Source organism: Marmota marmota, unplaced genomic scaffold, assembly GCF_001458135.2.
Source record: "Marmota marmota marmota unplaced genomic scaffold, marMar, whole genome shotgun sequence".
NCBI lineage: Eukaryota > Metazoa > Chordata > Mammalia > Rodentia > Sciuridae > Marmota > Marmota marmota.
The window spans coordinates 31,709,595-31,723,598 of NW_025999977.1; the positions used below are offsets into that span (position 1 = coordinate 31,709,595).

Below are 14,004 nucleotides of genomic sequence, written 5' to 3' on the forward strand. Positions count from 1 at the left end.
CTTTAATGAAGCCTTCACATTCTATTAGCACTAAACCCACCCTCCCACCCGCTACACTCTTATTTTAGTTAGCTTTTTCGTCACAGTGACCAAAAGACCTGAGAGGAACAATTCGAGGAGGAAAAATTTATTTGAGGTCACAGTTTCAGAAGTCTTAGTCCATAGATGACCAACTCCATTGCTGTAGGCCCAAGATAGAAAGAACATCGTGACTAACAGACATGGTGAAGGAAATCAGCTCAGGACATGGCCACTAGGAAGCAGAGAAAGAGCTCCACTCACCAGAGAAAATATATAAACCCCAAAGGCACACCCTCAGTGACCTGCTTCCTCCAACCATACCCTACCTACCTAAAGTTACTATTCAGTTAATCCACATCAGTGTATTGATGCACTGACTAGGTTAAGGTTTTCACCAATCATTTCACCTCTGAACTTTTGTCTCACACATGAGATTTTGGAGAACACCCCATATCTAAACCAGAAGTGCTTCTCTCCAAAGCACTTAACCACTTCCATTGTAGGTAATTCACTACTATTTCCTACTATATGTCTTACCTCACTGGAATTAATTAACTCTATGAGACAGGGCTTCTTTTTCAGTGTTATTAATGGATCCAGATTATCTGCATAGTTCTAAGAAAATGACAAATACTCATTTACTATTCATTGAATAGATATGTTTAGGTAGGACATTATCTACAATGTATTGTTAAATGAAAAAAAGTGTAGAATTATTACATTTGTGTGACTTTTTAAAGGAATGTATTATACACAAGTCAGCATGGCCACATCTGGGGGGATCATTGTGGGGAAGCAAAGAAATAGGGGAGTATTTTTGTTTCCTAGATATATGGGTAATACAAGATGTTTTTGCTATTTGCTATTGCCTGAAGAGAGTGGTAGAATAGTGGATATGTAGCATTCTGTAGCTACCTATGTAAATGGAAAAACATTAGAAATTTTTGAACATTAAGGTATGAATTCAGTATCTTCCTCCTATTTTCTTGAAAATTACTCCAGAGCTACAAAAATGATTAACAGAAGTGTATACTGTAACAAAAATAGAAAAGTTCAGACTTCTAGAATACATAGAATATTTTCCAAAAACAGTGGATGAAGCAGGACTACATAAAGGAGGGGCCACAGTGAGAGCTGTTTGTGCTGCTTTTCTCTGAGCTCCCATCTGTGGTACCATCTCTAGTTCCCTTCCCCAAACAAAAGAAAGCCAAGGGGTCATGATTTGACAAAATTTAATTCAAGGGAAAACATGAAATGAAGAAAGGGCCCTTAAAAATGGAAGAGTAAAAATCACACTATAACAAATAACATCATCATATTTATGAAGGAAAGCAAGAAAAAACACAAGGAGAGATAGCCAAGCCCATTTTAGTAGTGCATCACAGATGGAGCAGACAAAAATAAGATACAAAGCCTAAACAGAGTAAGGAAGATCTACCTGCTTTATACTGAATTCTGTATCCTAAAATGAAATAAAAGAAAAAAACCCTCATCAATTCAAAATCAGTATAAGTCCTTGATCTTAATACAGTAAAAGCAGACATAAATTATAGAATCAGAAAACAAAAAGCTCCCACTATGAAAACTTCTTAATTCTCAATTCTTAGAACAAATTTCAGAATACTTAGAAAATTATGATAAAAATACTGTATATATTAGAGTCTTTGGACTGTCATTCAAAGAAGCTTTATAATCTCAAATATTAAAGCAAGAAAGAAATGAAACTAATCAACTCAAAAATTAATGAACCGTAAATCTTGAGGAAAGCAGAAGTGTTAACAAAGATAAAATGAAATCAGTAGGTGAAGAAAAGAATACAATAAATTCAGAAACCAGTTCTCTGGATAGGAGGGGAGGGGAGGTGTGCAAAAAGTAATAAAAGTAGTGAACTTAAGAAAAAATAAATATAGAAAGATGACTACATATACAGAAAAAATGGAAGGAGTAGTACATCCACTCTTCTGTGCACAACTTGGAAAATCAGAATTTATGATCATGTCTAATCATTGTACTTTTTACATTGTTTACAAACATTTTAAATGTGATTTCATATAGTTAATTGCAGCATGTTAGTTATTTCTGTAATAAAACTACTTCTCTACTTTTAAAGTTGGTTGTTTTAATATCCTGTAACTGCTCCAGAATTTGCATCATCCTGGGATTGTAAACCTGGAATGTATGTTTGAAACACCAGAACGAGTCTTTGTGGTAATGGAAAAGTTGCATGGAGATATGTTGGAAATGATTCTATCCAGTGAGAAAAGTCGCCTTCCAGAACGAATTACAAAATTCATGGTCACACAGGTATTTTAGCTCTTTTTTGAAACTAAATAATTGAAAACTAAGAGCAGTACTTTGAAATATTGGGAAGTTGTAGGAATTGTTAACCTTAAGAAAGAAAATCACACTTTCAGCTAAATCTGAAACTATACTGAAGTTTTCAGAGGACTGCACCATTCAAGGAGTCACATTGTGATTTAACTAATTTTCCAGGCATTGAAAAAAACCTCTTCTTTATTAACAGATACTTGTTGCTTTGAGGAATCTACATTTTAAGAATATTGTGCACTGTGATTTAAAGCCAGAAAATGTGCTGCTTGCATCAGCAGAGCCCTTTCCTCAGGTGAGATATTCTTTTGAAGCATCATTTTAAGTGTCTGACACTTAAAAGTACCCACATAATAAAAGTCAATGTACTAAGTGCTGTGGATTCAAGGTGTATACCATCTTACAGAAACATTTTAGTCTATAACTGCCAGGATTAATAACTAAATAAATTTAATTCTTTTATTAATTGTGTTATGTTCATTAAGAGTTTTTTGACTTAATGGATCCCAAGGAATGACTTTTTTGTAAATAAATTCTTGGCAATTCACCTATCCCTGTGGGCTGGGAGTAGAGAGAATTAACCTTGGTGGTGCCTGGTACTCAGGATGAATTCTCCATAAATTAAAAATAGCTGAGAGCAGGTACCTAAAATGGGAAGATTTTGGTTGAGACAAGCAGCCAACCTCTTTATTTTTTTTTTTAGCATATTTTAAGCATTTTCACCAAAACTAACATAAGAATTTAATTTCTCCTAACCATTGATGCTCACACTCACATAATAATATCATCTGTGTGTGTGTTCTGGCTATGCATGATATACTCTGATTTTTTTTTTCAATAAAGTTGAAGTGGTTGTTTTTTTTTTTTTTTAATGTTTATCTTGATCAACTAAGTTTATCTCACAACCTACTTAATAAATCAGAATTCAGATTTTACAATTGTAGTGAGAAACCCGTTAGTTTAGTACCTATGACTGTTTTTCATGATTGCCATTGATGATTCCTCCAATCAACTAGAATATCTATTGCCAAACTATCATTTATGTACATCTGAAATGTCGTCATATGGCTAGAACAAGGACAACACATAGCTATCTTCTTTATAAATTCAACTTAAATTGTCTTTCAAAGGAAAATATGTATTTTAAAAAATCATTCTACTCTTTCACTTTTACAGCAGGAAACTAGGGAAAATTATTGTCTCTGTCTATTTCTTTTCACTGGTTTGCTGATTTGTTGAGGATTAAATATTGACTTACAGTGTTACTGAAATAAACTTTTTAACATAAAAAAAGTAAAGTAGTAAGCATTTCTTTTATAAAGCTTATGTTGTTAAAGTGATTGATTCCCTATCATTGTGAGGTTAAAGAGTTCCCTAGTAGTTGGTGGAATGTTTTAAATATATAAACTGCTTCCATATATTATTTCATTTAATCTTCAGAATAGTATAGGCAAAGGATGTACACTTGTGAAGCTAAAGGCTAAAACTCCCAACTTTCTGATCTCTACTTTTGTGATTCACAGTGTTCCTATTAGGAGCAACAGGGAATTTTTTTTTTTTTTTCCTCACATGCTAGCCATGGCCACACTTCTTTATTCAGTTGCCCAACTGCCAAGTCATTTTTATTTTATCTAAATGTTATCTAAAATTTGGCATTTAACCAAGAGAGAGTTCACATTTCTTTGGGGTTTGTACTAGTCTTCAAATACAGTGACAGCAAATATCATTCATAAAAGCATACATCAGTGTCCATAACCTAGAAATAATAAGCAGCATTTGAATATACCTTAACCTCTTTGTTCTCCTGTCACTATACCACTGTTTTCTAGACACCAAATCCCTTTTCTCTCAATTTATCTTAATGCTTTTTCTGAATCATATTTTGAGTCAAGAGCACTTCCAGTGGAAATTACTTGACATTTGCCCATTCAGCATAGATGCAGTCATTAATCATCAAAATCTACAAAAAGTTGGGTAGCAAGATAAATATGTATGTATGTATGTATGTATTTTAAAATACTTTTTATTTTATTTATTTGTATATGGTGCTGCTGAGGATTGAACCCAGTGCCTCACACATGCTAGGCAAGTGCTCTGCCACTGAGTTACAGTTCCAGCCTGCAAGATAAGCATTTAAAGCTCTGCCCATTTCACCACACTTCCAGAACTCTTTTCCTGAGAGAACATGGTAGTGACTATGGCTGCCTTCATGTACAACTTTTTTTAAAATATAAACATCTAACTAGCAATAATTTGTTCTATGGTAATATAAAACACTGCTACACTTATTCCTTGGAGAAATCTCCAAAATTACATCTTTTACTATTCACATTAACAGTTACTTATAAATGTTTAATGCTTCTCAGTTTTATTTACTTGCCAATATACAGTATCTTTAGGAAGAGAGATTCTACATCAAGCAGAATAAAGGATGTTTTCTAAATATTGTAATTTATTTGTGGGAATTTGTCAAATCTCACCCCTTTTTTGTTTGTGTTATGTTTTTGAGACAGGGTCTCACTAAGCTGTCCAAGCTAGCAACTTTCATGCCTCTGCCTCCTAAGTAGCTGGGATTGTAGGTGTGTGCCAGGGTCAGCAGACATTTATTGAATATATTTATGTGACCAGACATTGAGAAGTCACTGAGGATTCAGAAATGAAAGAGTTCCTGCTCATAGATAACAGAAAAGTTATCTCCTTATGAGACAAATGCAGTACTCTCCACTTCGTAAAAAAATTAAAGCCCTGTAGCATCAGTCTGGTAATTAGCAGGGTGGAAGCTAGGATACAAAACTTTTTTTAAATAAGCACTAGGAGAGCTCTTCATTATGTTAGTATCACAGAGCTATAAATATATCTGCCTTCTGGGAAAATGATATTTCAATTTCCCTATCTACAGTTGTTTGGTATTCATAATCAATACAGTTTGTAAGTACATTTTCATATTTAGGAAGAGGCATTTATATAGAGATCAATACAAAGTTAACATCATTCTTCCATAATTTCTAGGTGAAGTTGTGTGACTTTGGATTTGCACGCATTATTGGTGAGAAGTCATTTCGGAGATCTGTAGTAGGAACTCCAGCATACTTAGCCCCTGAGGTTCTCAGAAGCAAAGGTTACAACCGTTCTCTAGATATGTGGTCAGTGGGAGTCATTGTCTATGTGAGCCTCAGTGGTACATTTCCATTCAATGAGGATGAAGATATAAATGACCAGATCCAAAATGCTGCATTTATGTATCCACCAAATCCATGGAGAGAAATTTCTGGTGAAGGTAAGAAAAGTTAAGTTTTGACTCTCTGCCCTGTAGTCTAAAATTTTTTGTGACTCCAAATCAGGTTGTCTCTTCTGACTTCCCTATTTAGTTATCAAATTTTGAGCACTCTCCTTCCTTTTACACTCTTTTCTATCCCTATTTTCCTTATAATTCCCAGGAAAAGCAATAATGCAGGCCCCAAATGCCTCATTCTGAAACATCTAAAATATCTTCTTTTTATTTATTTATTTATTTATTTATTTATTTTTATTAGTTGTTCAAAACATTACAAAGCTCTTGACATATCATATTTCATACATTTGATTCAAGCAGATTATGAACTCCCATTTTTACCCCGTATACATATCTTCTTAACTGTCCTACCCACTAGACTCTCTTTTATGGCTCTTCCCAGTCACTACTGCTAAGTCCATCTTCAGGAAACACTACTTTCATCTTATTCTACTCCCAAACAGTTCCTTTGGTTTTGAAGTTGACTCATTCTCCAAATAATGAAATATGTATGCCAAGATCTCACCATATACACCAAAACACCCTGAATCTATTTGTTAAAACCTATTGAGTATGAACTTTTGGGAACAAGTTCTAACCTCATCTGTAGAGGCAAGGCAATAGCTTTGGCTACTTTCCCAGACAAAACCAAGAAATAGAGAGCAACATGGCATCCTTTGAAGTGGCAGAGAAGATGAGCCTATAATTGGAGTGTTTCATGCATCTTGAAATACTAGTTAATATTTCACACCTATGTGCTAAGCATTGTTCTAAGCTTTTAAATGTGTTAAATTGATTTCATCTTCTCAATAGTTTTATTTTACTGATGAGGAAACCAAGGTACTGTAGGGCATAGTAATTGACCCAATATCACACCGCTAATCAGTGTAAAATGGAACATATTCATCCAGGCAGTCTGGCTTCATAGTGTATACATTCAATGTATACTCTGTACTGCCTTCTTAATAAAATGAAAATTAGGTACACTTAATTTAGTTATGGATCATTTTAATTGTTCAAGTCTATGTTCTTAAGCAAAAATTCTCAATGCTTTCTTTTTTAAATTAATTTTTAATTTGTTTTAATTAGTTATGTATGACAGTAGAATGCACTTATATACTTTGATATATCATACATAGATGGGATATAATTTCTTTTTTTTGCATTACAATTCTTAATACACATATATACCACAGTTTTTGTATTTGTTTATATATAAAGTATGCTGACACCCAATTCAAGTCTTCATATGTGTACTTTGTATAACGATGTCCATCACATTTCACCATCCTTGCTAATCCCCTGCCCCTTCCCTTTCCTTCCTACCCTTCTTCACTATCTAGAATTCATCTATTCTGCCCATGCTCTCCTGCCCTACCCCACCTCCTTATATCAGAGAAAACATTTGGCATTTGTTTTTTTGGGATTGGCTGACTTCACTTAGCATTATCTTCTCCAGTGCCATCCATTTACCTGCAAATGTCATGGTTTTCTTCTTTTTTAATGCTGAGTAAAATTCCATTGTGTATATATGCCACATTTTTTTAGCCATTCATCCACTGAAGGACATCTAGGTTGGCTCCTAAGTTTAGCTATTGTGAATTGTGCTGCTATAAACATTCATGTGGCTGTGTCCCTGTTTTTAAGTCCTTTGGGTGTAGTCCAAGGAGAGGAATAGCTGGGTCAAATGGTGGTTCCATATCCAGTTTTCCAATGAATCTCCATACTGCTTTCCAAATTGGCTGCACCAATTTGCAGTCCCACCAGCAATGTATGAGTGTGCCTTTTTCCCCACATCCTCACCAACACTAATTGTTGTTTGTCTTCATAATAGCTGCCATTCTGACTGGAGAGAGAGGATATCTTAGAGTGGTTTTGATTTGCATTTCTCTGATTGCTAGAGATGATGAGCATTTTTTCATATATTTGTTGATTGATTATACATCCTCTTCTGAGAAGTGTCTATTCAGGTCCTTAGACCATTTGTTGATTGGGTTATTTGTTTTTTTGGTGTTTTGCTTTTTGAGTTCTTTATATACCCTAGAGATTAGTGCTCTATCTGATGTGTGAGGGGTAAAAATTTGCTGTAGGCTCTATGTTCACCTCACAGATTGTTTCTTTTGCTGAAAAGAAACTTTTTTGTTTGATTTCATCCCATTTATTGATTCTTGGTTTTCAATGCTGTATTTCTATAGATTAGATTAAACTGCCCTCCAGAAAGAATCATAGGTTTGGGGTATTTTACACACTGAGATTTGTTTATCTAATTTTGTCTTTTCTCTTAGCAATTGATTTGATAAACAACCTGCTTCAAGTGAAGATGAGAAAACGCTACAGTGTTGACAAATCTCTTAGTCATCCCTGGCTACAGGTAAAAAAAAATATATGTTTAGCAATCCTCATTTGAATGGTTCACTGTGAGTTCTGTGACACAAGACAAGATCAACAGATTCTGCATTTTCTTAGAATAATTTAAGTGCTTTTTTATGATGAATTTATATCATAATTGATCCTCTGGAAGTTGTTCATGTATTCATCCAAATTGGTATTGACAGGCTGAGCACACTGCAGCACGCCTATAATCTCAGCAACTAGGGAGCCTGAGGCAAGAACATCACTAATTTGAGGTCAGCCTTAGCAACTTAGTGAGGCCCCAAGCAATTTAGCGAGATGCTGTCTCAAAATAAAGAGGGCTGGTGATGTAGCTCAGTGGTAAAGCATCACTGGGTTCTATCCCTGGTTCCATTAGGCAATTAAACTCCCATGTACTAAAAGCAACCACAGCCTTTTATAAGACATAATGCATTCATTTCACTTTTTTTTGTAAGACTAACATTACATACTATTTTGTCAGGTGTGTTTATTTTAAATGTTCACTAAAAGGCTCATTTTGCATTGAAGAGACAAAAAAATAAAGCCCTTTAAAATATATTTGGATTGCCAGGCGTGGTAGTGCACACCTATAATCCCAGCAACTGGGGAGACTGAAGCAAGAGGACTAAAGTTCAAAACCAGCCTCTGAAACTTAGCAAGGCCATAAGCAACTCAGCAAGACCCTTTCTCTAAGTAAAATTTTAAAAGTTTTACAAGTATTTTAAAGGGAATGAAGAGTAGAATCAGCTTCAAAATAAATGCAATCATAGTTAGGCTCACCAATTATAAATTAACCTGATAATGTATTCCAAGCACTTGCACATTTTGAGGAGTAAAGTTTAGGCCGATAACAGTATACGGCAAAAGCTTTTAGTGATTATTACGAGTTATCTCAGAGACCAGGTTTTTTTTCCAGTTTTTTAAATTTCAGAAACTAGTTACTTTCGGGCTGGGGATGTGGCTCAAGAGGTAGCATGCTCGCCTGGCATGCGTGTGGCCTGAGTTCGATCCTCGGCACCACATACAAAATAAACATGTTGTGTCCGCCGAAAAACTAAAAAATAAATATTAAAATTCTCTCTCTCTCTCTCTCTCTCTCTCTCTCTCTCTAAAAAAAAAAAGAAACTAGTTACTTTCTTTTAATAGAGACTTCAGATTTGAAAAAACGATTTTTAACATTTCTAATTCAAGAACTTACAAGTAGAGATTGTCAATTCTGTAACTAGGATGCTAAGCAAAGGGGGAAAAATAGTAGCCAGTATTTAGTTTATGGTTCATAATCATGTCAATTTTTTCTAGGACTATCAGACATGGCTTGACCTTAGAGAATTTGAAACTCGCATTGGAGAACGTTACATTACACATGAAAGTGATGATGCTCGCTGGGAAATACATGCATATACACATAACCTTGTATACCCAAAGCACTTCATTATGGCTCCCAATCCAGATGATATGGAAGAAGATCCTTAATTATCAATGAGCTAACTTCAATAAGGAAGGATTTAATTTTATGGACTGATATTTTGCTTCATAACTGTTATTTGTATGTTGTCATCTGCAAGGAAGCCAAGACATGAGGAAATACAAGGAATTGGTGATAATCAATACTGTAGTTCATATGTAGGTACAGGAAGGGAAGCTAAGTAATAAAAACACATAATGGAATCAAGGGGAAGCTTTCTATAAATTTTTATAGCATAAGTAATAACTGGTTTTGTATTATTTCCTGATCCTTCACTTAAGTACAATAATGCCACTTAATTTATCTTCCCTTTCCTGATCTTATGTCATTTTTTTTTTAAAGGCAAGCTAGCAAAGCTTGACCAAATCATACAAGGATTGTAAAGTTGATTACTAAACATATTTTCATTGAAGCAATAACTGTGAGGCTAATAATATGTGATTTACTATAAGGACTTTTAAATGTTTGTCTAACCGACCATAGGGGCATTGAAGCATTTTTCCTAGATGCCTACGGAGTGCCAGGCTGTTTTATCTTTCTTGGTTAGGTCAGTTAAGACTCTAAAACAGTGATTCCTTACTTTTTTGGAGCTGCAACTCTGATTAGGGCCTCTACAACATAAGAATGAAATTATCACCTTTTGAGTATTTTGCAATAGCCACTAAGATAATTTGGAATGATTGGTGTTACCAAAAAATAGGAGTAGGTACTGCTGGTGTAAGTACTGTGTGGTTATGTGTGCCTTCTTGTAGCTCATTCTGCTGCTTAACATTGATGTTCCCACCTGATACCACTGTGATGCCACACTGTGTCCCCAGCACTGCATGGGTGAAGATCTGAACTTTAATTACATAATTGCTATCTTTACCCAAGGTTGAATAATTTGAGGGAGAAAAGTAAATATATACTAAAAGGAAGGCCAGTGTAGGTCAGTTAATGCTATCTATATCATCACTATATAGCAAACAGTATCTCTTTTTCTTGCCTCAGCCTATTGGAGGGTTTGCAAATGTTGGGAATGTTTTTAAATCAGTATTTTCATTTTAAGCAATTTAGGGTTTGGTTTGTGGGTGGAATAGACATGAAACACTCAGTTTATGAGGGTTGCACTATGTTATATTAGCTTAGCCCAGCAAATGAAAGAGTGGAGTAAGTGCTTCTTTTTACATTTCAGCTCCAGCAGCCAGCTATTTTAAAATAGTTACTAATACAGGTTGAGTATCCCTTATTTGAAATGCTTGGGATCAAAGTGTTCCAGATTTTAGAGTTTTTTAGATTTTACGATATTTATATAAACTTTACTGGTTGAGCATCCCTGATCTGTAAATCTGAAATGCTTTGAAATCCAAAACTTTTCGAGCTCTACATTACTTTCACATTAGGGATGTTGGGCTCAGTGGTAGTTTTTGCCAAGTATGCACAAAGCCCTCGGTTTGATCCCCATGGGGGTAGGGGGAACACAATTTAGGGATGTCAAGTTGTATTTTTCCCAAAGAAAATTTAAGATTTGGGATCCACTTAAAATATATATATAGTGGCTTTTGTTTCTTCATTTTTCAGTAATCACCACAGACCTTGTTTGTCTGTTTCCTTCTTCCACACTCTAAAAGTAAAAGATTTGGAGTCAGAAAATCTGGATTTAAGTCTTTGGCTCCATTATTTATTAGCTCTGCTGGCCTGGGTAGATAGCCCACCTAAGTCTTTAGTTCTCAGTTTATGAAATGAAGACTACAGTCCTTGCCTCTACCTTCCTCACAGTGGTTGCAAAGATCAGATATGAATGAATGTACTCAGTAAGCTCAAAATTATAAACATGAATTACTGCCCACTGAATTTGAGGTAGTAAAGGAAAAGAATGCTCCTGCACATCAACAGAGTAAGACTGAGATGGCTTTTACAGATCCCAAAAGCAACTGTCCTATTATGACAAAAACATCATTGAGAAAATAATAGAAAGATTATGCAGTGGTTATATATTCTAAGTTCTTTGAGTGTTTTAATTTATCCTCACAATATCACATGGTAAGTACATTACGAACCCCATCTTATACATGAGGAAACTAAGGCACAAAGAAATTAGCTACTAAAATTCCCACAGTAGTATGTGAATATGAACCCAGGCAGAATGTCTCCAGAATCCCTCTTCACCCTGCTGGCCATTATGCTGTACACTATCCTTTGCAAATATATTTTTTCACTGAGGGATATTCCGCACATCTCGTTAATCTGTTCTCTTAGAGCAGTTGCAAAGATTAAACCAAATTAGAGAAAACTTTGGATTTTCCCTGTGTTAGAGAATGACTTCCCCAAATTTCTCCAAAGTAAGCCTGTTTATATCAACATGCACAAAATGGAATAATTTTGAGTCACTACTGTGGTTTTACTACATAAGGTAAAAATTAACTGGAATGTTCGTTTGCTATTCTTATATAATCAAACTTTACAAGCCATGAAATTAATTGCACTCTTTTTGTTAATGCCTACGTTTTCTAAAAAGTTTTGTAAGGGCACTGTCAGATAATTTGGAGTTGAGTAATTACTCCAGATACTGTATAACTTGCATAACCTTTTGTCTTGAAATTATGTTTGTATAAGAAATAATTGCTAGAAACATTTGATAATGTACAAAGTAGTCTAATGACATTCTTCAGTACATTTTTATATTTTTTGTTACATCCCACTTTTTGTAAATATGCTCTAAGAAGCTTGATAATAAAATGTATTTCTGTATCACTATACTTTTCCATGTAAAAATCTCAGGCTATCTCTAGCAGAAGTATCCAAAGAAAATTATACTCAGTTGTGTTTTCCCAGGCCTTGATCACAGAAATGTTGTGAAAATAGCATTTGTATATGGAAGTAAGGCTTTGTTTAAAAGAACTGATTTGTCTGGGGAAAAAAAAAAAAACAAACCTTCATTACACTGATACGTAGTACATTTAAGGTAATTATCTAGAGGGTTTATTTCTTGGAATGAAAGTTTAGAGTAATTGTAATTTTTTTAGTAACTACCACCAAACATTCAATTACTGTTAACTACCAGAAGACTTAGAAAAAAACAATTATCAAAACTACTTTTCTAGGATTTGAGTTATAAGTCACTAAATGACTCTTTGCCCTTAAAACTATTACCTTTGGGAGGAGTCAACTATGGGCATTTTCATGTTTAAAAAGAAAGTAAATAGGGGCTGGGGATATGGCTCAAGTGGTAGCGTGCTTGCCTGACATGCTTGAGGCACTGGGATCAATCCTCAGCACCACATAAAAATAAAATAAAGATATGGTGTACACCTAAAAGCTAAAAAATAAATATATATTTTAAAAAAGAAAGTAAATACGGAAAGAGAATAAGAACAACTACAAATGGCCTAAGGCTGGGTAGCATTTAAAAGATAAAGTTTTAATCTCCTTTTACTTTCAAGTGAGATACAGAATAATCATGTTCTTATTTAAGCAGAAGCAGCAATAAACGTCAATACTTCATCACTCTGCCCATGAACTTCCACTGTATTTAATCCATAAGTTCACAACATGGCTGGTATTATTTTTTTCTTTAATCTCCCTTGGAAATTTGTGTTGCTAACATACACTTCCTCAAAAAGTCTGTGTTCCTACCATTAACATAAAGGTGTATGAATCAAAAGATGAGAACCTAATGTGGAGCTAACATTTGACATTTTTCTGAAAATAAGAGAGAATTAGCTCCATTTAGAAAATTATTCCACCTAGGTTGTTTACATTTACTCTTATTTCAGGTACAGGTCAAGTTTACTGTGATATTTTTACTCTTTGATACGTCAAAATAGGATTTTTAAAAATTTTAAATTATCTATAGAATATAAGGTACGAAATTCAATACCAACTCTCTCTCTCCACTCTAAACCCACTTCCAAAATGTGAAATTCAATAGTGTTTACTGGGCATTCTGCACTTACTACTTCTATTGAAATACATACTACAGAGCAGAACACAGTAAAATTTGTACTGGTATATTAGTTTCTATGAAAACAGTTAGAAATATTAACTTAAATGTAGCTCCCCACCCCCCACCCCCCGTAACAGAAATGGAAACATAACTATAAAAACTTTTGCATGTAATTATTACTACTTTTTTTTTGGTACCAGAGATTGAACCCAGGGCACTTAACCACTGAGCCACAACCCCAGCCGCCCCCTCTCGCCTTTTTGTTTGGAGACAAGGTCTTGTAACTACTTAGGGCCTTGCTAAATTGCTGGGGTTGGCTTTGAACTTGTGATCCTCCTGCCTCAGTCTCCCAAGCTGCTGGGGTTAAATCTTAAAATTGAGATTTTTTTATTTCAGACAATACTCCTTTACCTCCTCTTTTTAAATAAAATACAGATCAATTTAATCAGTTCCTTGGGAATAACTATTTAGGTTTTTTCAAATTTCTATTAAACCAACCAGTCTCATGTGTAACTTTTTAAAATAAAATAGAAATATAGCAACCAGCTTTACTAAAAGAAACTCAATTTCACAATAACCTAATTACTTCAGTCAATTGAGAAAACACATTTGCACCAAGAG

The 14,004-nt window shown here is 34.5% G+C and overlaps 1 protein-coding gene across 3 annotated transcripts in view; it reads left to right on the plus strand.

Annotated features, from left to right (window-relative positions):
* The window catches only part of Prkd3 (protein kinase D3), a 69,610-nt gene extending 57,414 nt beyond the window's left edge, over positions 1–12,196 (plus strand). For all 3 annotated transcript variants that reach the window (XM_048804540.1, XM_015479758.2, XM_048804541.1), the window contains exons 15-19: positions 2,164–2,325; positions 2,546–2,644; positions 5,359–5,626; positions 7,906–7,991; positions 9,293–12,196. In XM_048804540.1, coding sequence (XP_048660497.1) covers positions 2,164–2,325; positions 2,546–2,644; positions 5,359–5,626; positions 7,906–7,991; positions 9,293–9,466 — 789 coding nt within the window. In that variant the 3' untranslated portion in view covers positions 9,467–12,196. The remainder of the gene's footprint in view (positions 1–2,163; positions 2,326–2,545; positions 2,645–5,358; positions 5,627–7,905; positions 7,992–9,292) is intronic.
* The last annotated feature ends 1,808 nt before the right edge of the window (positions 12,197–14,004 follow it).